This window comes from Notolabrus celidotus, chromosome 1 (assembly GCF_009762535.1).
Source record: "Notolabrus celidotus isolate fNotCel1 chromosome 1, fNotCel1.pri, whole genome shotgun sequence".
NCBI classification, from domain to species: Eukaryota; Metazoa; Chordata; class Actinopteri; order Labriformes; family Labridae; genus Notolabrus; species Notolabrus celidotus.
In genome coordinates, this window is record NC_048272.1 from 6,400,008 (window position 1) to 6,426,157 (window position 26,150).

At 39.5% G+C, this 26,150-nt stretch overlaps 3 protein-coding genes across 3 annotated transcripts; 2 read left to right on the forward strand and 1 right to left on the reverse strand.

Annotated features, from left to right (window-relative positions):
- The first annotated feature begins 221 nt into the window (after positions 1-221).
- On the forward strand, positions 222-2,531 carry LOC117815285 (caveolin-2-like). Its single transcript, XM_034686915.1, has 4 exons — positions 222-248; positions 1,143-1,310; positions 1,939-2,126; positions 2,251-2,531. Exons 1-4 carry the CDS (start codon positions 222-224, stop codon positions 2,399-2,401), a joined length of 534 nt encoding a protein of 177 aa, XP_034542806.1. The 3' UTR covers positions 2,402-2,531.
- Positions 2,532-6,756: 4,225 nt separating this feature from the next.
- cav3 (caveolin 3) lies at positions 6,757-8,615 on the forward strand. Its single transcript, XM_034692332.1, has 2 exons — positions 6,757-6,976; positions 8,274-8,615. Exons 1-2 carry the CDS (start codon positions 6,860-6,862, stop codon positions 8,613-8,615), a joined length of 459 nt encoding a protein of 152 aa, XP_034548223.1. The 5' UTR covers positions 6,757-6,859.
- Positions 8,616-11,064: 2,449 nt separating this feature from the next.
- oxtr (oxytocin receptor) lies at positions 11,065-20,677 on the reverse strand. The gene is made up of 2 exons (XM_034688554.1): positions 19,622-20,677; positions 11,065-11,873 (listed from the first exon to the last, which is right to left on the reverse strand). The coding sequence occupies exons 1-2, from the start codon at positions 20,547-20,549 to the stop codon at positions 11,620-11,622; spliced, it is 1,182 nt and encodes a 393-aa protein (XP_034544445.1). The 5' UTR covers positions 20,550-20,677; the 3' UTR covers positions 11,065-11,619.
- Between the last annotated feature and the right edge of the window lie 5,473 nt (positions 20,678-26,150).

Here is a 26,150-nt window from a genome sequence, read left to right on the forward strand (position 1 = left end):
TTAAACAGGTGGTAAGATACTGTATATATCTTTAAAATTATGCTAATGGTGATTTGTTTCTGCTGGTTGTGCAACATACCAAAAATGAAAACATGCTAACTGTGTTCTGATGAAAAGGATAGGGCCAAGTGAAGAAACTCTATTCCCCCTATCCCTCCCTAACGTCTTCATAGCCTATCATGTGCCTCCAAATGTCTCCCACAACCCAGTAATGAAGATAGATGGCAATAGAAGGGCAGCAGGAGCCAGTAAATCACTGGTATTGTCAAGTGCATCTCCCTTCACAACCTGGAATCGCATCACTCCATGTTCCTATATGAAGCATTACTGAAGGTACTGTTCCATATCAGGAGGGTAGTTGTATTTCTGCAGGGCACACACTAGTATTGATAGATGGCAACAAGGCGAGGTGACTCAGAGATTGCACTTCAACAGTTGAAATAAAGCTATTGCTAGTATATTTCAACTTCAAATAAACACACATAAGGCCTGCAGTTCTTCACACAATGAGGGATTTGAAAAGACCTGAATAAGATCACCAGACTTTCAGAATGTGCAAACTGCAAGCTGACCGTATTGTGAGGAGGTGTAAAATGTGCATAGATTGCACACTGGTGTTATGTGTAATGCCACACTTCACAGTAACACAGCAGAGTGAATAAAACAGTCAGCAGGCTACAGTCCGTTTCTGTAGTCAGGGCAGGGACTGTCAGTGGAACCACAAAGTCTGAGCTCAGTCAGATGATCAGATGGACAGCTCTTGGCAAAAACTGCATTGAAGTCTGTTCTTAATAGACCCACACTGTCAGCTCGGACTGAGCCAAATAATGACTGCTGAACATCAATGCAACCTAACAGTTCAAGTAGGAAGTGTAGGGCAATTTGATGTAATTAGTGATATTCATTTGACATTTCTCATGCAGGTCCAAATGAGACTTCTTTGAGAGTGTGTCAAGTGGAAAGTGTCACCAAAGACTGGCCTTTAAAAGCCAATAAAGGCATTCCTCAACAAGGAGCAAGGTAGTCAGCACTCCACTATGTTCCACCTGGGTGTCAGTGACAAGCCTGGTGGAGTTACAGCAGTGTGCCTTCCTCCTGCTACGCCCTTCACATCCTCCATGCTTCCAATGATATGACTGCAGGTGCCGAAAAGCAGAGACAAAGCTCAGCTTAGAGGAAAAGGATTTAAAGAGGAACTGATGGAGGTCAAAGTGGACATGCAATCTGAAGATCTGAGTTTCACCCAAGGTGACACCAGCCAGGTTCTGATTCAAGACAGGGATCCCAGAGGAATCAACAAGAATCTGAAGGTATCTAAAGTGCACTGTCACTGGGGCATATTACACTCTGAGGTATGCAGCTGTCTAAAATACACAAATCTGCAGCACATGCTTTGTATACAGGATCTCTCCCTCTGTCTCCAGGGAACTCTTTGTAATGCAAAACTGGACTGAAGCAGAGAGGTGACTCATGACCAGGACAAAACAAATTGTTTTACATACAATTAAACTGCAAGCTTCTCATTTCATAAAAATGTTTATCTGAGTCGATGCTTGGCTTTGTTTTGGTTCTCATGCTATAAAATAGAAGGCCAACTTCATGTGGTAAATATCGATATGTTGCAAAATACTGACCTCAAGTGGACATGATCACACACACAGTTGTTTTTTGCCCCTGTGTGTATAATTTAGATGTATTAGTACCAAGCATGAAAAACAGGTATTTGTAATTCAAAATGCGCTTCAGTATATTTATGTGCAACTCACAAATCCCTCATACATTCTAAGATTCCTCATCCTAGTTCTCTGTGTTCTAATATACATTATAGGTGTAAGAACTGTTCTGGCACTCACTTTCAGTGTGTGTGTGTGTGTGTGTGTGTGTGTGTGTGTGTGTGTGTGTGTGTGTGTGTGTGTGTGTGTGTGTGTGTGTATTGAGGTCACGTTTGAGGATGTGATTGCAGAGCCTCCCTCAGTGCGGAGCTTTGATAAAGTGTGGCTGTGGAGTCACGCCCTGTTTGAGGTAGCCAGGTTGTGGTGCTACCGCTTCATCTCCCTCCTGCTGGCAGTGCCGCTCTCACTGGCTGCAGGGCTCCTGTTCGCTGTGCTCAGCTGTCTCCACATCTGGTAAGATGTTTTTTACTCTGCATCCAACAGGGGAAAAACTGCCAAATGATTTTGAGAGAAGGATTTTTTTTTCTGTATCAGTGACAGTAAATCTTGTTTTGATCACTTCCCTGTTTCCATCCAGGTTGATCATGCCCTGTGTTCAGCTCCTTCTTATTAACATGCACTGGATCAGGACCGTATGGAGCAGCATACTGAACATTCTCATCAGCCCCTACTTTAGCAGTATTGGAAAGTGCTGCAGCCAAATTACCATCCATCTGGAAAGACATTGAGACACAGAAAAACACACAATGTGAAAATGTTTGGTCAACACAAATGGAGGAGAGAAAGAGCAAGTGGTAACAGATTGCATACTAATTCCTTGTATTAATTATATTTATACCATTAACATCAGTGGTTATTTTTTACAGAATATGTGAGTGGTACCAAAAACTATTTCACAGACAATTGTAGAGGAGAAGATTTTTTTGCCTATGACCAGCAAATAAATTACAACAGTATTCACATATACACTGGAATAATAAAAATGATGTACATGAAAAGAGACCATCCAGCAAAATAATTTGCAAACATGTTGCCAACTTCAGTGAACTGAATGAAATTGAACTCATGAATCCCAATAAATGTTGCAACACAGCTGTTTATGGTAGCAGACCTGATAGCAGAGATAACTTAGGTGAGAAATATTTTCACATCGAAACCAGACACACTTTATTTCCCGGCAGCAAACACTTTCTGTTTATTTTGAAACAAGAAAAACACAGGATGCAGATTACTTTAAATTTAAAGAACAGGTGTGAAGTGCAAGCAGTTCGAAGCTCAACGAGTCACGTTCCTGGAATAAAGTGTAGCTTTGTGGCATTTGTTTCAAAGCCTGTGATGAAATACTTTAACAAAGGGTTGTGGTAAGTCAAAAGGGCATGACACTAAAATATAATTTGGCAAGTAAAAAATACTTTTAAGAATGAAATTCACACTTGTTTTCAACAACAACATTTTGTCACTCAGATCATCTACAGGTGGCACCAAAGGGCAGAGTTTGGTATTTTTTTGTATGTATATTTTGAATATGCTTCTTTCTCTTACTTTCCAAGAGATGGGAGAGGTGTAATGAGTTTGAAGCTACAGATAGCAATTGGTTAGCTTACCTTAGCATGAAATGTGAAACACTGTGAGACAGGTTTAACAAGCAGTCAACCTTGGACTAATTCTTGGCCTTGCCTGGTAACTTTTTAGAGAGTTGTCATCACCCAGACAAGCTAAACCAGCAGAGCATTACAAAAATATACACAACTTCCTGTTGAACAACATCTAGTTCTGAAACAGGTTTATTTCATTTTAATGAGTTAAATTCACTTTGACATGTACTCTTTGAGCCCTTAAAGTGGCTGTTGGGAAGATTTTCCCACCTTTAGTCAGAGTCAGGCTTTCTCCTGCCTGTTTCCAATGTTCTTGCTAAGCTAACTAGCTTGAGTTTGATGTTAGAATGGTTCAATTCCCTTATCTTTTTCTTGAAGGTTAAACCTTGACACCTTTAGGAACTAAACCAAACTGTGTTAAAATGCTGTTACAAAATTTTCCTCCAAGGAATAAGTGTCACTTTGCGATGTATAAACATTTTGAATGAGTAAAGTGACACATCCACTCATTCCTCCATTCAAAAGAAAGCATTACTGACACTTGAACACTAACCCAAGTTAGTGATACCCACTCTCACAGTTACACTATATATTTCTAAATATAGGTCTGAGCACCCTGCATGTCTACAGTAAATGTAAGACAGGAGCCGCTGCAGTCTCAGCTGATTGCATTGACACGCACAGAGACAGAGGTATGCCCACCATTTCTCTTTGCTGAGCTATTTTCGTCTCTCTGCGTCTCTGCCTAACCAGCCTCTCCTCTCTCTCCATCGCCACACACAGAAATATACCTCTAATTGGGTTGGCTCCTGATCATATGCACTGTGATCCCATTCCACCCCTCGCTCCTCGTCCCCTGTCTTTAGCACTAGGGAACCTGGGCGAGAATGCCAATCCATGCTCTCAAAGTCACACTTCCTGTTCTGTTCTAACACCCCACTGACTGAGATAAATAGCAACAGAGAGCTGGTGGTGCGTTCAGTATTTGTACTAGTTTTCACTGGCACGCCCTCCCTCTTATTGGAGTTTGTTTATGCACTATGCTGACATAGATGGCCATGAGTGATAGCAACAACTGCTCAGCTTAGGGAAGACTGAATCAGAGCTTTATTTTAGGGCTACTAATGAGTTTTGTGGATTAGGCTTTGCTAAAATCAGACATTACTGGAACAAAAGGCTAAAAACTTGCCTTGATGAATGATATTTCATACAATAAAGCAAACCTATAATTGAAATTTGTAAAGAAAACACACTGATCAAAGAAAACTGCAGAGAATACATTTTAATTTTCCATTGCCCAACGTCCAAGAGACTTAATTGCAGTCTCTTTATGTCCTCTCTGCTCTAAATGTTTTGGGCTTTGTGACTGGAATAAAAACATCAACATTGACAAATGTATCCGGCATGCATTATCAGCCAATCTCTCCAAACAAGCCTCCAGCATTAAACAACAACAGCAAAAACAAAATAATCTGATTCTATTTATCTAAAAAAAGGATAATAAAACACTTAAGGAGGGTCGTGACAACTACACCACAAAGGTGCAGGGAAATTGAAAGAACGGTGTTTCAGTCGCCCTGCAAAATAAGGCAAAATACTAATTTGGAGATGCTTAGAGATCTGAGAGGGAACCTTGTTGTTCCACAGGGAGGAGTTTGTGCTAAATTAAGGCCTGAAATATTCTGCATGTCAGTGGATAGTTTATTTTATAAAACTGACGGTGCCCCAGAATGACTCAGTGGGGGAAGCATATAAAAAAAGCTTAGATATGCAGACTAGGCAGCAGAAGCTGAACAGCTGCGATGGAAAGTTAAGGTTTGTCCTGTAGAAGTGGGATGTATAAGTTAAATACTACAAGCAACTACCTCATTACTAGGCATACTGGGAGTGCAGGGACATTGTTTGTGAAAGTCAGCAAAGAAGATGTCGGAAGAAGCAATTAAAACAAGTCAGCAAATCTGGATGAGGAGAAATGATGCCAGTTGGGGCCATTAAAAGTTAAGAGATAACTTTTCATCTCTTTCTTTCTTTCTTTCTTTCTTTCTTTCTTTCTTTCTTTCTTTCTTTCTATCTTTCTTTCTTTCTTTCCCGCTCTCTTCTTTTCCCTCTTAAAACGGGGTAGTAGGGGAAGGTAGAGCATTATGGCTATTGCGAGGATAAACTCTATTCTGAATTGTCTTCTTACCCTAGCTTTGACTTCACTGTCCTCTTTTTCAACATTTATTTTTGCTGTCTTCACGTTTGGGTGTGATGGGCAGTGAGAGCAAGCATTAAGAGGGTGGCCAGAAGACGTCGGAGCAAACTGTTGATGAGCCGGGGGCCTAACTTGACAAAAGACTCGTGAAAGGGAGGTGCCCTTTCATCAATGTCTTAGCTCTTGCTGCCCATCCACTCTGAAGTTAATAGGGTAGGTTGTATCAGCATTGTTAATACCTGGAATACAAATAAACCAAGCCTGGGTCTTTCAGAGGTGGCAATGGTATTTGGGTTGCAGTGGCCACTAAGGGAAATTTAGCAGACTATGTAACTTATCAGTCGGCAAAAACACTGGGAAAAGGGCAGCATTGTGTGTATGTGTACAGCATGGGACCCTGTACTGTCACACAGGTCTTTTATGAAGGGACTTTTTCTTTAATGGAATTTTAAATCTATAAATATGGGAGTGGTTTTCTTTATTTTCATAACATTAGCTCATCAGAACCCATGCAGTAACAAAACATTGCAGGGAAATATTTGCTGCATGGAGTAAGGGTGCGGCTTGGCTTTTTTTAAGTTGACCTCAAAATAAAACCACGCCATCTTACTATGTACAGTATAACTACTCTGTATAGTGTTGTTGAACTGTTGGGTGATGGTGAAAGAAGAAGTACAGTAGAATTTCAAACTGGCAAAAAGTCAATAAAGAAAGAGCCATCTGCTATTTGAGTTGGACAGTGTTGTGGCTATCTCATCACCTGACTTACAGTATCATTCACACCACCCTAATCCCTGTGGAGTATGTCTACTTCTTGTCCTTGTTTGTCACTTCTGGTTTGCGATGTGGATTTAAACAACAGCCAAATGCTTATTTCTTTTTAATTCAGTTTAGGCTTAGGACACGTAACACTGTGTCTAAACTGAAACTAGAGCAAGAGGGTGTGTTTGTGATCCCTGCCTCACTCTGTGGTGGAAGTTCATGCCAGCGTGTAAACCCTGCCCAGTTAGCCCCTCAGCCGTATGTGAAATGTGACACAGGCCTGGGTTCTCCTTTACGGCATGCCTTTTCTGTCTGTGTGCACTACAGTGTATGTGTGTGTGTGTGTGTGTGTGTGTGTGTGTGTGTGTGTGTGTGTGTGTGTGTGTGTGTGTGTGTGTGTGTGTGTGTGTGTGTGTTAGTGGACACTGTGTGTGCATATGAGTGCTGGTGTGTGTGCAGGGTGGGGGTCAGGGCTCCATTTTTACCAGGACGTCTGCAGCAGCTGTCCACTGGCATGCAAGAGGGAGCGTCACAGTGGTGATACAGGGGTTCAGAAGTGAACTAAAAGCTGTTTGATCCATTTGGAAGATTTTACTCAAACCATCACCAGCTGGTCCAGGACCTGCAGCCCCACCATGGCGGATCAGTACCAGTACAACACCAACGAGGAGAAGATTGTGAAAGACAGCCACACCAAGGAGATTGATCTCATCAACAGAGACCCCAAGCAGATCAATGAGGACGTGGTGAAGGTTTGTGCTGCATGGACACACCAACTTGTCACTAAAGGATTAAGGACTATAACCAGTATTCCTGTGGAATAAATGAGTAAAGTGGTTGTTAGGGACAAAGACAGGGGAACAGGTTACTATACTGTCTGGTGCCTTAAATAGACCAAGTGCTATTCCTGTTGCAGAACATGACGTTTATTTTTGGAATGAGGTAGAAGATCATGAAACTGATACACTCTGCCACAATGTTTTATTTAGGTTCGACCAATGTTTATCCTGATTGTTGCCATGTCACTTCGACAAAATGTTTTCTTGAACAGTGCAGAATATACATTGAGATTAGGTTTCGTTTGACTGAAAGGGGTTGAGATAAAGATGATAAATCATGAGTTAAGTAGAGTGCATGTTGATAGTCTGCATGGCTCAGTTTGGAAGGGTTTCCATGCCTGCCCATGTTTGTTTCCAGGCATAAAGATAAAGGTTATGTATTTTTAAACTGAACTCCAACTAGTCTGGTCAGGAAGTCACACAGAGTGATAAAATAGCTTTGACAAATCTGTGCATTCATTCCTAATTCTTGTTATTGCCTCACAACCAAGATAAATAGGGTCAGTACAATCCATTAAAACTGTGTCCTGGTCAGGGAATGTTACTATCTGAGTAATCCAGTTTTTAGATAACATGACTGTCCTTTCTTGAGAACATTGATTGTTCTTTTGTTGAATCTGACTCCAGCAGTCCCTCTAAGAGTAAAATAGAGGCCAGAGCCAGCAGAGAAAATATAAAACATGTCCAGCCATTCATTGAGAGGATAACCTTAGGCTGCTATCTCTACAGGAGGTGGTCAGCAACTCGTCACTTCCCATACTGATCCTTTCTAATGGTTGGAAAGAGAAGAATAGGTAGTAGATATGTTGCTGCATCCGGCGGTCAGGTTTACAGACAAGTCAATTGAAATTTGGGGACTGAGGAGTGTCCAAAGAGCAGGTGGCAGATACAAAAAACAGAAAAATATCAGAAGATGTTATCGTCCCTCTCATGCATTTTACATGAGATAAATTAAAAGGATTAAAAAGGAGCTTTTAGAGAGGTTTCGCGCTGCCATTAAGCCACTCCATAACTTTACTATTCCATTACTGCAAATCTTTTCTACTGTCTCTGCATTATGTTTGCAGCATTAACAATTAGAATCCTGACACTATATTACCCGTGTGTATAATAATTGGAGGCCACAGAGGTTTGATGGAACAAACTGGATGAAAGCAGTGTGCCCTCAGTGATTGGTGTTAATGAAATCCTCTCTTGAATTTGCACTCAGGTGGAGTTTGAGGATGTCATTGCGGAGCCTGACGGCACACACAGCCTGGATGGGGTGTGGAAGCTCAGCTACACCACCTTCACTGTGTCCAAATACTGGTGCTACCGCATCCTGTCCGCTGTCTTTGGCATCCCTGTCGCTCTGCTCTGGGGCTTCCTGTTTGCCTGCATCTCCTTCTGCCACATCTGGGCAGTGGTTCCCTGCATCAAGAGCTGTCTGATTGAGTCACAGTGCATCAGCCGCATCTACTCTCTCTGCATCCAGACCTTCTGCGACCCCTTCTTCGAAGCCCTGGGCAAGATCTTCAGCAGCGTGCGCGTCGCACTGCGCAAAGAAGTCTGAAAAAACTCACCCTGTGGTGTTTGTTGGTGTGATCGGATGAAGTGTGGTACCATATTTTTTTTTACACCAGAAGATCAGTCCTGGCATCTTACTTACTCCCCAATACTCCTCTTCCTCCTCTTCCTCCTCCCCTCATAACATGCTCCACCAGATACTCTGTGACAGCTGCAGCAGGCGGCGTGGTTCTGTGACAGCTCTGGCACTCCTGGAGGCCTCGGTTCCTCAGAGAGGGAGAAGAGGGCCGCCCAGCATGAGGAGGATTTGTGTGCCCTCGTTTATCTGTATGCCAAAAAGCTCAGACAATCGCTCATCGTTGACAACAAATGAAACGGGACTCCCCCAAACTGCTGCACCTGTGGATGATGCTGCCTGTATGCATTACATTCGTTAAATTCAAATGCTACATTGTTGCTGTATGTTGCTGTGTGTGGTGATTTTAAACTTCTTTTTTTTTAATCAATTTAATTAAAACCCATAAATGAATCCCTTTTTATGAAAGCTCTAACAAAACAAAAAATATTCTTATTTTATTAATTGTCTGATTTCTCAAGAAATGCCCTAGTTTATTTGTGGTGGTCCCACAGAGTTTAACAGGCAGATAATATATTTGTTTGGAACCACATCCTTCTATCAGAGTAATATATAAAACGTTCTGTTTGTCATTCAGATTAAAAAAATGTTGTGTAATTATTTGCAGACCTATTGCTTAAAGAGTCAAGTAAAACCCTTTCTAAGAGACCTGTGTTAATGTTCCACTGTGTGATTCTGATTATGTAGGGACGTATATGCTGCTACTGTGCATCTGCAGTGTGGAGAAACAAATTAATATATTAAAACTGGTTTAAAAATACTTTATACTGGATGAAAATGTCCTAATGATAATTAAAATGCTACACTAGTTTAGAGTTTGATTGGAAGTATACTATGTGTATTATTTCATATGATTCTATGAGACTTAATAAATACCTTTTTAAGATTTACCAAGCAGTGTGTTTTAGTGTTGGAGTCTTGACTTACTTTTCTCATTACCTTGGGCTAAAACAAAGCACCTTTTCAAATTGCCAGCAATTAATTTTTCTCATTATCTCAAGATAACAAAACCTGTTTCCTAATGATAGCAGGATAATTTTCTGGTGATCTAGGAAAATGAACAATAGTCTGGTCACTGTGATAGGCCAGACCATGACATACCATGCTGCAATTTCCCACACTAATGAGGTAAGTCTGGCCTATTTCTGTGTTTGTTTTGTGCTTTTGCAACTCTGGATATGAGTCATGACTGTTTGACATTAGGTCCAGATCTTGAAAAAAACAAGTGAAATTCATACGCGTTTCGCTGGAAACAGAGAAAAAAAATATATGGATGTATGTCTGCTTATGGCTTCTGTGTATCTGAAGCCTATTATGTCTTTTGGCTCTCTGCCTCTCTTTTTTTGAAAGTCTAAAAATGTTTTGACTGTCACAATATCGTCTTTTTAAAGATCATCATATCAGGGATAAAAATATAAAAAATACATCTGTTATTTGAAATAACAATGTGTTTTTCATACATAATATAAAGTATACAATATATTATTATAGCTATTGACAGTTAAGTATCTCCTGTTATGAAATGAAAGCAAGTGCAGCCACACCTTGGCTGTACAATGCAAGTGGACTTTCAAACAACAATCAAACTTTAGGGCTTGTAGAGCTGGTGTTAATTTACTGCTACGCTATGTTTAAAAGTGTGAGAGAAGCAAAAAATGTCAGGTTAAGCTGTACAAAGCTGAAGCAACACCTGTCTTAGAGTGTCTCTATTAAAACTAAATATATAAAGACCTGTGCAGCGTTGAGTGTGGAGATCTTCTGTTGGATTAATTTCATTGTGCATATTTGCTTCAATTCATGTCAATCTTATCATTGGCAATGATTATTAATTTTCTGTAATTAGGTTGTTCCTATTTAAATGTCTCACATACTTGAAACATTTACAATGAATATAAAAACACAACTGACTAAGCAGTAGCCTAATTAGCTTGGCACCAAAGAATATGGGTGAATTCCTGACCAATGTTTACCCTTGATGTCACTTCCTGAAGGATACTGCTCCATATCACGAGACAAATGCTACCCAAAGAAACCTCTAAAGACAAGAGTGACTTCAGGTCATTTCAATAGTTGCTGCAGTGTTCAAATTTCACACCCATAATGCACTTTGCGGATGAGGTGAACAGGATGTCTAGAGTTTCAAAGTACTGGCAAAACTTTGCAGGAAGTCAGTGACATTATTGATTTAGGGTGGACAAACTTCCCTGTAGGACATTCCCAGCAGCATTGCCAAGAATTTCGTCAACCTTTCCAGTAGGCAAACAGAGCCTCTAATGAGCATCAGCTATAGGTGTACACAAAAAGTCTTCAGGGTGTTTTTGCTGCTTTCATTTAATTTTTTTTTAACCTTTTTGTTTAAAAACATTAGCAGTGACAGCCATGACATACCACATCCAACAATAGCTCAAGTAACAGTTTACATGTATGCAATTCATTCATTGCATTTGTAACAAAGTGAACAACGTCGTACAGATATTTATAACAGGGGATGAACTTCATCAAAACACAGACAAAAAGAGCCCATAAGCTGTCTGACATCAACTGAAGCGATAGTGTGGGTGACAAAGATTGAATATCATTGAAATATTCTCAATTCCTTTCCTTTTTCTGCACTGCAAATATTTGAATTTATAAACTGTACATCCAAATACAAACAGAAACATTAACTCTGTTGATTGCTCAGCTTGATAAATGATTATCGTGCAAGTTTGTATGGTCAAAGTATCTCACCCTTAATAACAATCTGTACATCTTTCTGCTTTACAACTCAGTTTTCACTTTACATTGTTAAGTAATGAAAATGAAAGAATCAATCTTTTGTTGTCTCTCCTCTCGACTGCTTCGCATCTTATGGTTGACAGTATGTGGTGAAAGGCAGACTGAGCAGCTTAAAAAGGGAAGAGAAGGTATAGTACTAGGTGGTGGAAGTCTGTGTGATGCTCCTCTGGCTGTTCGTGCTCTTAATGACAAAGGTGGAGGAGTTGCTCTTGTGACTCGAGTCAAAGTCACGCTCACAGTGACACTGGGACGACTTGAGGTAGCGGGAGGAACAGCACAGAAAGTTCTGCCTCAGATCGTGGAACAGATGCCCGGCAAAGCACATGTAGATCCAGGGGTTACAGCAGCTGTTGAGGCTGGCTAGCAGCATGGAGATAATGAAGGGCATGGCTGTTGGAGACCACAGAGAGACAGAGAAAAGAAAGTCAATGTGATGACACAATTCAAAGGAATCAGCAGGAATGGTCACAAAAAAAACAGTATGACAGAAAGGGTTATGTGGACCCACATTTGCATTTCTAGACAGCGTGTAGTCATGCTAGTGAAATGGTTACAGTGCTGGTAATGCTTGTCCATCCATTTGTTCCCCACTTTGACCCCAGACTACAGTATCTCACACTATTAGATGAACAGCATTGTTTTTTTAGCACAGACATGCAGACTCACTAGATGACAAGGCATATTTTTCACCTGCATGAGGGTCAGATTCATAGCTTTCAGAGTTCTTATTAATCATTCAAGATACTGCCTTTAAATTTTGTACACACATTTATTCCTCTCTTTTGAATACATTTTTACAACTATGGTATGCCACACCCTTAACAATCATAAAAAAGAACACAAGGGACAGAAGGACAGCAACTTTTTGTGGACTTTAAAATCCTGCTGATGGTTTATAAAGCACTGAATGGTTTAGGCCCAAAATACATTGCTGATCTGCTGCTACTTTATGAACCATCTTGACCTCTGAGGTCATCAGGTACTGCTCTGCTTTCAGTCCTGAGAGTCAGAATGAAACATGGTGAAGCAGCATTTAGTCATTATGCACCTCATACTCCCTGAGAGCTGTAGGTCTCCTCCTACTCTCACCTCTTTCAAATCAAAGATTAAGACTTTTATTTGCCACTGCCTTCCTATCTTTTTTAGCTCGCTTTAAATGCAAATTTTAAATTTAATTTTAAAATATTTGTAATTTCCCTTTTCTTTTCTGTTTTATTATATTTGTCATTTTAATTGTGCTCTTGTGTGCTTGTCTGAATGTTACCAATGCTTTTAATGTTTTAATGTAAAGCACATGGAGTTGCCCTCGTGTGTGAAACGCGGTATACAAATAAAGTTGCCTTGCCTTGCCTTTATAGCTAACTAGCAACCAGCTAACTACTTCACTAGCTAAAAATAAGGGCTAACTAGCAAACTTAAGTATGATAGCAATCTAATGTAGGATGCATTTAGCATGAGCTGTGTTCCAGTGTAGGGGTTGTATCATTTGAATGGTGTGTTTAAAGACTGATTGCATCACAGTGGCGTGGATAGACTGTCCTATCCGGATAGCTCCTTTAACATGTCAGGCTAATGTGGACTACTTCTCCTTTTTTTGAAGCGCTGTTTTGAGGCCAATCGTCGGTGGCAGACATATTGTTGCTGTCGAGCGATTGTGACGTAAAGAGGCGGGCTTTGAGCCTCCTAGCCAACAGCTACAGTGTTCCTGCCTGTCAATCAAGTCAGCTGTGCCTCTCATTGAAGGACTGGTAATCTCAATATCTTCGAAATTGCTGCGTTAGAGAAAAATTCACCCCCCTCTAGAGTGTGTGCTGATCAAGAAATGAGCTATCCAGACTACACTTGTCTTTTCCACCAGGTTGTAAACATGTTTATTTCTGCTGTAAAGATCGTCTTTTTTGAATTTGTGTGTATGTGGTTTTGGGTACTTCCGAGGCCAGCCTCATGCTGATCCTTGATGAATTGCACTTTTTAGCACTTCCACATTGGACTCATATTTTTAGACCGGAGGTTGCCGCACTAATTTAGCCAGTGGACTCTCCAGCCATTGATGACTATACTTTTAAATGTAATTTAGAAGTTTCAACTGAATGAAAAAGCTAGCATTACAAATATAAAAGGATGAAAGGAGCCTTGAAACTTGAAATAATCTGAAAAGTTAGGTTACATTTTTTTCTAGTTCCAGCTCAGCTGTCAAGGTGCCCAGTAACAAAAGGGTCAGGTGGGAACAGCTAGTGACATAAACACTAAATCCTCTGTAGACCAAACCCTTTAATTCCAGTTCAGCCTGAGCGGTCTACAAGGGTAACGAAGGCTGGGTCCTTTGAGGGATGCTACACCTGAATTGAAACGCAGCTGCAATTTTGTGAAACATCACCCTGTAAGCACTGCCATAGTGAGCATCTTAGCATTTATAAGTTAGCTAAGTTAGATCAGTTATGCCAGTAAACAGTACTACATCCTCTTTGAGCAATTACTATGGATGTAGCTTTGAAAAGTCTCTGTAGTCTATGTCTCTGTAATATCAGTTTGGTCACTGTATTTATGAAATGATATCTATTACAGCTGTATTGAACCTTAGTGCCTGAAATCAGAGACCTGTGTGAGGTAGGAGAGGGTTTAATGACACTTGAGATTAAGAGTGAGATTAACACAAAATATTTAAATGGTGACTTGTTCATACAAGAAAATAATTGAGTACTTTCTGAAACAAAGCAAATAACAGGTAACACACCAACAGGAAATGTTCCTCACACATCATCACAGTGACGCATCACTGCTAGTAACCAGCAGAGGTGTGATTGATGACATTTGCGCTACGTCAATTCCAGCATCCCTCTGACATTTGGGAAATTAGTTTGGGATTCATCTTAATTGGCTCGTATCCTATATTTAACCTCTTCTTACTGATTACTAAGCTGTCTTCCAGCCTGCTTATCTTCTATTCTCATGTTGTCTCTAATGACAATCTCTGAGCTTCAATGAAAATTGTTCTTAGCAAATGATCTCTGGAAGGGCACACAAGTCGCACAAGTATTTAATAAGATTTGATCGTTAGCGATTAAGGGTATAATAGGACTCAAACATGAGATTTAATTTGTGCCGATCATTTGATTAGCCTTCTTTACCTGATCATAGGTCTCCTAATCTCTGTTTGATTTAGTGCTGGGTTGTATTTTGGAGGAATACAAAAGAAAATGGAAGACAATAAAGGTTGAAAATATAAACAGAGGATTTGCATTGGTAAGTTAGAATTGATTTAATTGTGTTCATAAAATAAAGCTCATAAGCCATGGATAAACTTGCTGTAACATTAATTATAATGCTGCTGACATGGATGGACATGGATGTGTTTCATTGGAGACATTGCTATGGACGAATCATTGTTTTTCTGGCTCTCTCATCAGGGTCGATGAGAGAATTGTCTGGAAACTAATTTGAACAATGTGGAGGGCAATCACTGAGACATCTTCTCTGAATTAGCTCATGGTGTCTTTCACAAGAGAATGATAAATCGCACATAAATGAACAGGCAAAATAATCATCCCCTGGTGGTACTTCTGTCTGTGAGTCAGAGCTGAGGCTGTAAGGCCCAAAAGACACTTCAGTGATTCATTAACAAAAACGGTGAATGTTGTTTCTAAGAGCATGAGCTCTAATTAAGATTTATAGATTTTAAATTGCTTTGAGAAGTCTTCATATGAAGAAGACACTGCTTTAGTGCCTGTAAAAAAACTGGTTGTTATAAATAATGTAACACTTGCAGATTGAACACTGGGCTTTGTATCCATTAATGCAGATCAATAGAACACATCGTGGGAGTCTACGTCAGAGGGGCCAGATTCAACGGGGGAGATGTTTGTGCCCACAGAATCTTTTGGGAACTTGTTTCTGAGTCAGGGTTTAACCTTCAGGTGTTTTTGTCTTCTACATAATGGAATCTTTTAAGCTGTTAATTGGGAAAAAAACAGACAAGACTGATGTCACTCTGACAAAGCTGAGAGGAATAGAGCTTTTACCCATCGTGTGAGTATACCAGAAAAAGATTGATTAGCCCAAAAGAGCTCAGAGCCCTGTGAAGAACTTTCAGTTTATTAATTTTTTCACCCCTGTGGACCTGATATTTTAACAAATTTATCACACAGTGAGAATCTTTATTATAGAAATTATAAAAGAAGGTTTTGTGAGCTACCAGTGAGTCACTATACCTGAAATCTTCCTTGCTGCAGCGCTTTAAGACATTAAAAATAACTATATAGGAAAGGTCAGTCCTGTTGCTGATGGTCTTATTTACTTTTGTAGGTCATAAAGAGGCATCAACATCAACTTCAGTCTGTTTCATAACCAGTTGTTAACTCCTGTCTGCGAAAAAGTCCACTACCCCTCACTTTGGCTAAAAGAAGTGTTTTACATTTTGGGATAAGTGCTCTTTCACTTTCTTGATGAGAGTTAGACAAGAAAATTAACACCAACCCTTTTCTCTGTACAACGAATATGAGCTGAGATTTATGAACCGTTCACTAATGGGGCCAGGCAGGAGAAGTGTGGGTTTCTGCAAGAAACTGCTGCCATTACATTCTGTGTCTGCTGGGAGCAGCCTTTTAAAGACAGACAGCAACCTTGAGGTAGTAAACTTCCTTTTACGTGGAGGTGTCAGAGTGATTTATGGAGAAAACAGAGCAAAAACAACAAGTTGTTATCAGAGGGATCCCTGAGGAGACAGGATTAAAGGTTCTAAAGATTGAGCTGGTATCTCACAATCAGTCTGAAACAATTGACTTTTTTTCTGCTTTGTTTCACAAGGTCCATATGATATGTTTTTGATATGTTACATTTTAAATAAGTAATACAAGAGATGATATTGAATAAACCATGTCATATTATAATCTGTGTTTGAGATAAGCAGCTGTATTATTATTTCTAAGTAATCTGTAAATTGGCAGGTTTATTCATAAGGGATGATTACACATAAATCATTGTTTTTTATATGTGCACGTCACTGGTTGCTAATCTTTCCCTATTATAATAAAAAAAATCATTTTGAAGATACAGTCTGCAATTCAGTTGTTACAAAACAGAAATGTAAAACACATCATTAAACCTAATATCTCATCCAAATTGATCCCCTGTACTCAAACCAAACAGGATGACCAACAAAATCGAACTCATCCACCTCGGTTTATTCTCTGAACCTACTTTGGTTTGTTTACAAGAGAAATATCTGACACATGTCTAGCTGTTCCTCTTTGGTCAGCACTCAGTTTTCTGAGTATGACTCTAATGGACACTTTATCTACACACACACAGGTGACACTCCAGCCTATCTTCTGTACACAGACACTGACACGTGTCTCTGCCAATTCCGGCCTTTCTGAACGCTGATCACGTGTAAGAAAGAGCCATCAGACATCAGCCTCCTCCCCTTCCTTTCTTTTCCATTCAAAGCTGGGAGCATCTTGGTTGCTCTTTTCTTGCCTCTGTAACTTTTGGTATTGTTAGGAAGAAGCACCGGAGCCAATTACTGTCATTTCATTTTTTTTTTTCTAAGCAACATGCCTTTTCAGCCTTGAAGAATAGGGTGACAGCTAAGTGTATGGTCCAACTATTTAGCTCCTGTATAAGTAGTTTGTGTAAACAATGCATCTGAAAGAGGATGGCAACCAGTCAAGCTGGAACATTAAACACAAGATGCGATAGAAAAGAACTAAAGCCTGAAACTCAAGGTCTGTTTACTTTCTCCTCACCAGGAAACCTCATGAAATTACTATTAACTCAAGTAAGGTGTGTTTTTGTAGAAATGCTCCCTTTACTTATTCATGAGGACATAGCAGTTACAAAAAAATATATAAAGGATGGAAACAGAGAAGAAAAAAAGTCCACATATTCAAAATTGATGCATTATTAATCTGCAAAGTTTTCAGATGGGTCGCCCTAAAAAGATCAACTCTTCTTTTCCAATCCAACAGTTTCCCTTACGCCAAACATCCAAATCTTTCCTTCTTGAAGGGCTTTTACTTTAATTAGGCCTTTTACTAAGTTTCACCTTCATGTAATGTAATAAAAAAAGAGCACAGAGGCTCAGTACAATTCCACTGTGTAGTCAAACTGGCACATTAAGTCTGGCCTCTTTTTATGGGCGTGGTTATGGCTCAGCAGATCAATGAATATAGGGTGCACATACAGTAAATGGCTGCTAAGTGGCTGCTTAGTGGGCCATTGTGGTTAAATGTCATCGTCGCTCTCCAAACGTGCCCCACAGCCATAAATACAAGCTGCTTGGCGCGTGGTGGCGCACACTAATTTGATTAATGATTAGCTGTCAGTGGGCCTCTGCAGCGATTGGGGGAGGAGGCTCAGAGGAAACTTTGCAGCTTTTGCACTTGAAAGGATTATCACCAATGTTTGTTAGCACACAACAGGTGTAATACTAGAGTGTGAGGTGTTCCTGGTTAACCCTGAACCAGCATGACTCATTCATTACTGAATGCTGAAACAATAGTTAGGCCAAAGGTTTCTATTTGTATTTCAAATCTTCTGAGGAAATATGCTAACTATTCCTTAATTACTTTATCATAAGCTGCATCTTTTAGTACCCTTTTCTTTAGTCTAAAGTGAAATGGGACATTATTCTGAGTCGCCTAGTTCCTGTAAGTGTATTATTATTTCATGGATAAACCCCCCACAAATTCAAGGGGAACAATGGTCTTTGCTGACATCTTAACCAAAACTTCATCACCTGTCAATTGTTTTATTTCTTGGTACCTTTACTTTGATTAAGAAAACAATAATTGTATAAATACTTCTTTCTACATGAAAATTGCAATCCTATCTCTCTGTTTTAAGCATGTGGTGTTTGTAAGAGCCAAAAATGAATCCAAAATGTCTCCAATCCTGATACACAGCCCCCCACAAGCACTTCATTTGCACCACTGATCTCTTGCATCACCTTTGACCCTTCCTGCTCTAGAGGATATGATGACTTCGTTGGTGGAGGTGCAATATCTTAGTTTTTGAAATACGACTATATTCATATTCAAAGACCACTTGGGATTAAAAAAAAATCCTATCATTGGTTTAAAGTTGTCGCAAAAAAGTAAAATTCTAATTATCGTTCTGGCTTTTCCCTTTTTGTAGTGTTTGTTCTGCTTTATGTTTACCCTTTCTATTATGAAATAGCTTTTACTGTGGTTCTGTGAAAAGATGGACCTCAAGAGTTGGGCATTTTTGGAGCATTAAAAAAACTGTGAACTTTATCTTAAAGCACAAAGCATTGTTCTTTATTTAAAATTCGGTACTGTTTCATGGTTGTAGCTTTTGTTGGTGATATATATTTGTAGGAAGAAAGTCGCCTGTGTGATATCGATGTGTTTCAGTAATCGTAAGATAATGTTTTATTAATGAGGAGCAACTCTGTAGCTACTCAGTATGCATCGCTGTGTTTTAGGGTTAGCAAACAGAGTATGCTCTATTATCTCCTCAATTGTTTCCTAATACACGAATCATTAACCAAACAATAAAATCTGACATGCAGTTAAACATTAGTTATTTGTGCACTGGAAGCAATGTCTCCCTCGTTCCTAACTTGATGTGGTTTCCCTCGGCCAATGTCACAAACCGTGTATTACCAAGTATTTGAAAGGTGAAATATTCTATATCCCACCGTATGGTTTTAGTTGTTGTTTTGTTTTCGGGCGTCAAACCTTCAGCAGAGTGATCAATGAGAAACTGAGCTCAGTCACGGTGATGTCTGTCATTCGTAACGCACACTGACTGTGTTTTCAACCCTTACAATGAAAAGCAAACCCCATTCTAGTAGAAGAAGAAGAACTAGATCTGACTCTGTAGAATGAAAGACCAGAGTTAGAGACGTCTCCAACTGTGGCAGTTAGTTCCCTAAACGGACAAGCCAGCGCTGACACCCTCGGCTCGTGCGTAAAGACGCGCATGACAAAAAGGATGCGGCATTTAAAAGTCATCAAGTCCTTCCCATCATAGAAGTAAGACATGCTCAAAATATTGTAACTATTTACTTTGAAAGGTGTTTAAAAGATTGAATTTGCTTAATGGAATTACACAAATGCCTTTACGCAGCACCTATGCGCACTCGGTATAATATTGAACCATACAATTCAACCTACCCTCACGTGGCGCAGCTGGATCCCACGCAGACCACATCTGTACAGAGAAGAAGGGGGTCCAACAGACGATATAAGCCACGACGATCACAAAAGTCATTTTCACTGTGGTTATCTTCGCCTTGGAGATGAGCTTCACGCTGCTCACACGCGCAAGCGTGTTGCATTTGGAGGTTTTGGGCGTCAGGCTGATACACTGATCCCGCCGGGTTTTGAGTTTAAAGTTTTGCCATATTTTGAAGCTTATCAACCCGTAACAAATGCTCAATATCGCTACTGGAATGATGTATATGGTGAGACTGATCCATGTGATGTAAGCTTTGGCCCCCCATGGCTTGACGAAGTCTCCCCAGCAGTCATACACCCCTGATCCCGGTGGGGCGACCTCTATCAGGGAGAAAATGAACATCTGCGGGATACTGAAGAGCAGGCTCAGCACCCAGGAGAATATCACATAGAAACGGTCTTTTCTCCTGTGCAAAGAACGCAGAGGCTGACAAATGGCCAAACACCTGTCCACTGACATTAAAACCAACATGTAGGTGGAGGCGAACATCCCAACGACCTGCAGGTATTTCACCAACCTGCACAGAATGTCTGGTCCGTAAAACCGAAATGTAATGTCCCAAATCAGTTGAGGGAGAACTTGAAATATGGCCACAACTAGATCTGCGATGCTCAAGTGCTTCATAAAGTAATACATGCGGGACTGGCTGTGTTTGGTGGTGTGGATGGCCAGCAGGACGCACAGGTTCCCCGCTAGTGCCAGAAACAGCACCAGCGCGAGCACAGTCACCTCCACCTTCGCCACCTCTTCATTCCGCTTCAGAGGGTTCGTCTGGTTCAACAAACTGGTCCCGTTAGGAAAGCTTGAGTTCCGCCAGGAATCGTTAAACTGCCAAAAGTCACTTTCGTTGGAGACACTTTCCATTGCCGCAGTCTGGTCCGCTGCAGATGCGTCAGGGTTGTGCAGTCATGCAACGGCAGAAACTGTCACCTGAGGGGTGAGAAGTGGCAAACTCTTCCTCGCGTCAACAAAGGTGACCACACGCGTGGTGAAACTCAAAACATGTTCCACAAGTTGAATGTCAATCATCCATTCTTTCTGACATATGTTATTTTTTTTAGGATAAAAGAAAATACTCCCACTTATCAAAAAAAAAAAAGGTCAAATTTGATCAAATCTGTGCGTAAAAAATAAGGCTATCTAAGGGATAGAAATCTACAACATGGACCTGCAACACAGAGGAACAATGGTCAAAAAATATGAGAAGTTCATCTCACTGGTCATGGATAATTCTCCAAAATCAAAGTCTTTGCAAATCCAAGAGAGAGCAGCAAAATGATGTATAATAATCAGCCTCTGTAAGAATACTTTGAAAATGAATCAAAGCTCCCGGTACTAAAACTCTATAAGAGAAAAAAGTCTGCAGAAACTGAGCGCTCCATCATCATCACTGGTAAGAAACAGAATGGCCAGCACCACAGCACAAAAGCCTCTGTTATATCTGTCCCCGGTTCAAACAGAAAACAGTCTTACCCATCTGTACCACAGGGGGGCCATGTGAGTCATTCATCAGTACCCACCCTGTCCCGCTCTGCAGCTCAGAGCCTCAGCCCTCTTCAGAGCAAAAACCCACACATTTATAAATCACCAAGAGTCAAGGATCTCCTTGAGGATTTGTGTTGACAGATTCTGTGTGACTTAAGGTAGTATTGCAAAGTTTTCAGACTGGTGTAAAGCCTGTGATGAGAAAGCATTCTCAATATTGTATCATTTTTCATATTGTGTTAAAACCTGGGAAGCAAATGAAGCATTTTGTTTTAAAGTTTAACTTCAGATTGGTTTGAACTTTTGGTTGATTTATAACCTCCAATACCACTGACTGCATAAAATTAGATACAAAAATTTACTGAGCAGGAAAATACCAAAAATACATTTTAATCGTCAAAGCGATTTATCTAAAAATATGTTAAAACTGAGTTTCTCTTTATCTAAGGGGTACATTTACAGTCTAAAACACAAAATGAAACCTTCCAAACACTCTCATGTTTTGATTTATGAGAGGACATTTCTAACTTTTAATATTGCAAAAGGGCTCTGTCATCACACTCATGACTTGGATGCTTTAATCTTTTGAGAATTTTTTATAGGGATTCAAAATGTCAGGAATTATTTTTCATATTTCATTTATATTTATTTAAACATTCAGGGAGCATTGATTCATTTCCATGTGTGAAATTCCAATGTTTCCCTCTGAACACATATTTCTTCCTTCTTCCTATTCGTGTTGCAATAGCCCACATGAAAAGTGGGCTATGACAATGAAAACGGTGGTTATTGGGATTATGTAATTGATGGTGTTGATGCTAATAGCCTCAAGTATTTAAAGATCATTAAAACCAAAATACATTGACGTAGACATCTCTTTGTACAATACCAACTATTCGTCATCATGCCTCCAAAATCCTGTTTTAATGTACATATGTAATATATTGTTTTTTTTAACCCAAACACCTTATGGATAATAACCATTAACACTAAATTCTTTATCATCTGTTACTTTAAAAGTAGCATTTTTCCAGTTTATGTTATTTATTGTACATAGCGCCACCCATGCCAGCAGTTAGAAGTATTACTTCTAAGGATTAGTCTGAAATCGTACGTACTCTTTAAATTTCCAGCATCACACAATATACTGTAAACCCCTGTGGGAAAAAGGCCTATGGTCCTATCAACACCACAGAAGCGTTCTGCCTTTTTGTGGCTTTGGGTTTCGGAAAATGGCAGCTCCACAAGAATTTCAAAGCAGCAATATTAAGACTGAAGATGATTCAGCACCAGCTGGAAATAAAAAAGAGAATAAAAAAATAAGATAATAAAAAACAAGAACAATAGTACATTCAATCTAATGATGTGGCTTGTGAATTTGGAATGAAATACTTAATGAGCTACATTATTGGTTAGCCACATTAAAAGAGGAAGCACTGGAGTAATGAAATTGGACATGATGTGAAAACCACATTAACAGAACAAGCGCAACTTTCGAAATGTAACTGAGTCAGAAATTAAAGTTGGGTAAAAGTTTGGTACTGTAAGAACATTGCTACAACTCCACAAAAAGTAATTAGTGGAGTGATGAGTGTGCATCATTTTATGAATGCTGTAGATGCAGAGTAAGCATTGCATTTTCTGAGGTTGTATGACTGTAAAAATTATAAGAGGGTGTCTGTGCTGCACAGGGCAAATAAAATTGTCAGAGGAGTTTTACTGGGACTGCTTGATAACAAGCTGTTCAAAGCTTTCCATTCCAAGTTAGTTTGAATTATACAGAGGGTGCTACAATCTGCAAGATATTAGAGGTAAAAGTAAGTCGTACTATTACTCAAGTTGCATTGTTTTGAAATATTCCTGTTAGATTAAAGGTAAGACCATTGTTTAAAATGATCTATGTCCTATAACAGGCTGGATCCTCCTAAGTCTACATTTCTAGACTAAATATGTCATAACAAGTTGGCAAGGTCTGTCTCATTTCAAAGATTCCCCATAATGCAGCTGAGAAACAGTCTGAATGTGGAACTCACAACTTACTATGTGTTTATTTTACAGCCACTGGTATCCCACAATCAATGAAGTGCTGCTCAACTGATTAATGGAGCACTGAGGAGTTCTTCATCATCTTGTAAATCCAAAATATCAGGCAACTACATCAAATCAACCAGATATTCAATCTCAGGTTTACGTCAGGCGTTCTATAATACGTAAGGGATAATGTATGGTTAGCAGGTTGTTATAGGAAAAAGAATTCCGACAGGGTGAGACAAGACACCGACGCGAAGCGGAGGGGTCTTGACCACCCTGAAGGGGTTCTTTCTCCCATACATCATCCCGCTTATTACCCGGTCACTAAATTAAAATACAAACACTTTGCCAAAAGCATTGATTTAAAATATCATTGTATTGATTTAGAAAGATTTATGTGTACAGTTTTTAAAAAAGAATCCCAGTGATTCCACGTCAGTTAGCGTTCCATGGTGATGGATTCTTATCTGCCTGTTAAATGTGACAGAACTCTTTTCAGTGGATTGTTTTGACATGAATGCATTCGATCAGTTTGACTCTGGTGTTAATATATATATATTTATATATAAATATGTGTCTGCCTGTCACAGCCTGAGGGACGCACCATCCCATAATATCTGATTTTAGGTGAAGGTTTTTTGAGCATACCGCATCAAGTGAGGACATTGAGATATGCTGTATGGGTAATCGTTCATTAATGCGTATACAATATGTTATGTATATATAATATAATATGTTATGAATACATATGTAATGTATGTGTATAAATTGTATGTGCTTTGGCAATAACATGTCTTTGTTCATGCCAATAAAGCAAATTGAATTGAATTGAATGTTAATAACTGCTGTCAAGGGGTTTTGACCAATCAGAATCAAGCTTCTTACACAACCAGAAGATCAGTAAGAAAGGTAAAGGTAAAATACTTAGAACTCCTTTAACCTTCTTGTAATGCTGGTGCAGACAACTGAGGGTGATAGCGTTTAATTGTTTTGATGACTGCATGTGTACATCCTTTATTGACATCCTGTTTGCACACAAGGCATTCAATCAGTGCTGAGAAAGAATACATCAGCTCTGAGACCTTTATCTATGGGGATCACTTCACTTCAGAACACTGTTTAATGAAAATCTTGGCAGACAATCTTTGTCTACACTGAACAAGCTGTTACTTCAGAGCAAAACAAGTCCACCAAAGCAAGTGTCAAAAGACTCTTATTTCACTGGTTGCATGACAAATTGGAAAATACTGATATTCTTATTAATACAATGACACTTACACATGTGTTAATGTTTAGAGGGCAGATCTGGACCTACTTTTTGGACAATATTCCTGACAGCATCTGAAACTGGACACAGGTACTGTATCTTATCAGATTAGTGTTTAATAAGAGGTCAGCAAAAAGTTAAATAGTCCAGATGCAGTATTGCTGATGCATGCACGCAAGGTATTGTGAATTCAGGTGGACATCAAACAGCATGAGTTTAGATTGATTTTTTTTGCTGTCGGATTAACAGGATGGAAAGCTGTGGCAGATTGAGGCCTAGAGGACCTAAATGCTAAAGCAGAGATGAGTATGGACCAGAGGTTCCTCTCTCCATGAAGACAGCTAATTAAGATGACATGGAGAGAAGTCCAGGTTCACTGCGGTGAGCAGAAACCATCATGGAAAGAAAGCAGAGTGAAAGTAAGAAAGATTACTTATGGAAAAAATGATGCTGTAGGATTTTCTGATATTAATGATGTTGCCGGAGACAATTTTCGAAAAATATTGAAAGGATTTATATAATGTCAGGCCAGCTCAGAGTGTGAAGGAGAGTATGGTAAATTAGGTCTGTAGAGATGGAATGTGATAATTCAAAATGACTTCAGTGAACATCAGAGAGACATTCGGGGCATACTCATGGCCTTCTGGTCAGAGGTGGATAAAATATAATTGTATTAACTCTGGTTTGATTGCAGCAGGGTATATAAGATGCAAATCATCCCAGTTTGTCTCGCTGTATTAATCAAATGTCACACCGTCTATTATAGGCCAAAAAGCTGAAGGGGAAAGGGAAAAAAGGAAAAAAATCTGGCTACAAGCTAACATTACTGTAGGAGTGGAATGTCAGAAAAAGAATCACAGTAGCCCTGTTCTATTTTACATTTTATCATATTAGCAATTACTAAAAACAATACTATGATATTAAAGCTGGGGTTAGTAGTCAGATTTAACAACTTACAGCTGACCCATCACCCTATCGACTGTCAGGAACTAGATTAACGATTGTCAGGAGGTACAGAATGACTAACAGAAACTAGACTAATGACCACACTTAGGACCCTTTGTGACTCCTGGACACACCCACGACTCTTAGTGGCTTATATATTCGAGCTCTTCCCCATCTAGTCTTTTCATATTACATTCCATTATGTGGTACTTCATGGATTTTTTTTGTACTAATAATATCTTCATACTTCAACTATATGTAGAGTTCTTACACCACGTCATATTTTGCAACGTAATTCACCTGCATGTTGCAGTGTGTACATACTGTATATAGCTTTTCTAATGTCTATGCTCACATTTCTTAATTTCTTAAAATCTTATTTTAATCTTATTGGCTGAGCTGCTGCACAGTGGGGTTGGTCTTTTATGAGGTTTTTAAAGTGTTGGGAGATTAAGTTACTCCATACATCTAGTGTTGCCATTTTATCATTGTCTGTTGCTCTCGCTGCTCACACACATACAGGCTCATGGTCTCAATTTTATTATCCATACCTGTCCAGCTTCTGACTAGATTTTGAACCAAGCTGCACACATTCATACTATTCATACTAAGTATAGCATCACATTGAGCATGAAGTACATTCTGGATTCATAGTATGCAATTATGTGTATGCCCCGATATATAACAGATATTTTATGTATGAGATGGGATCGCAATAATCATGCTCAACTGCCCAA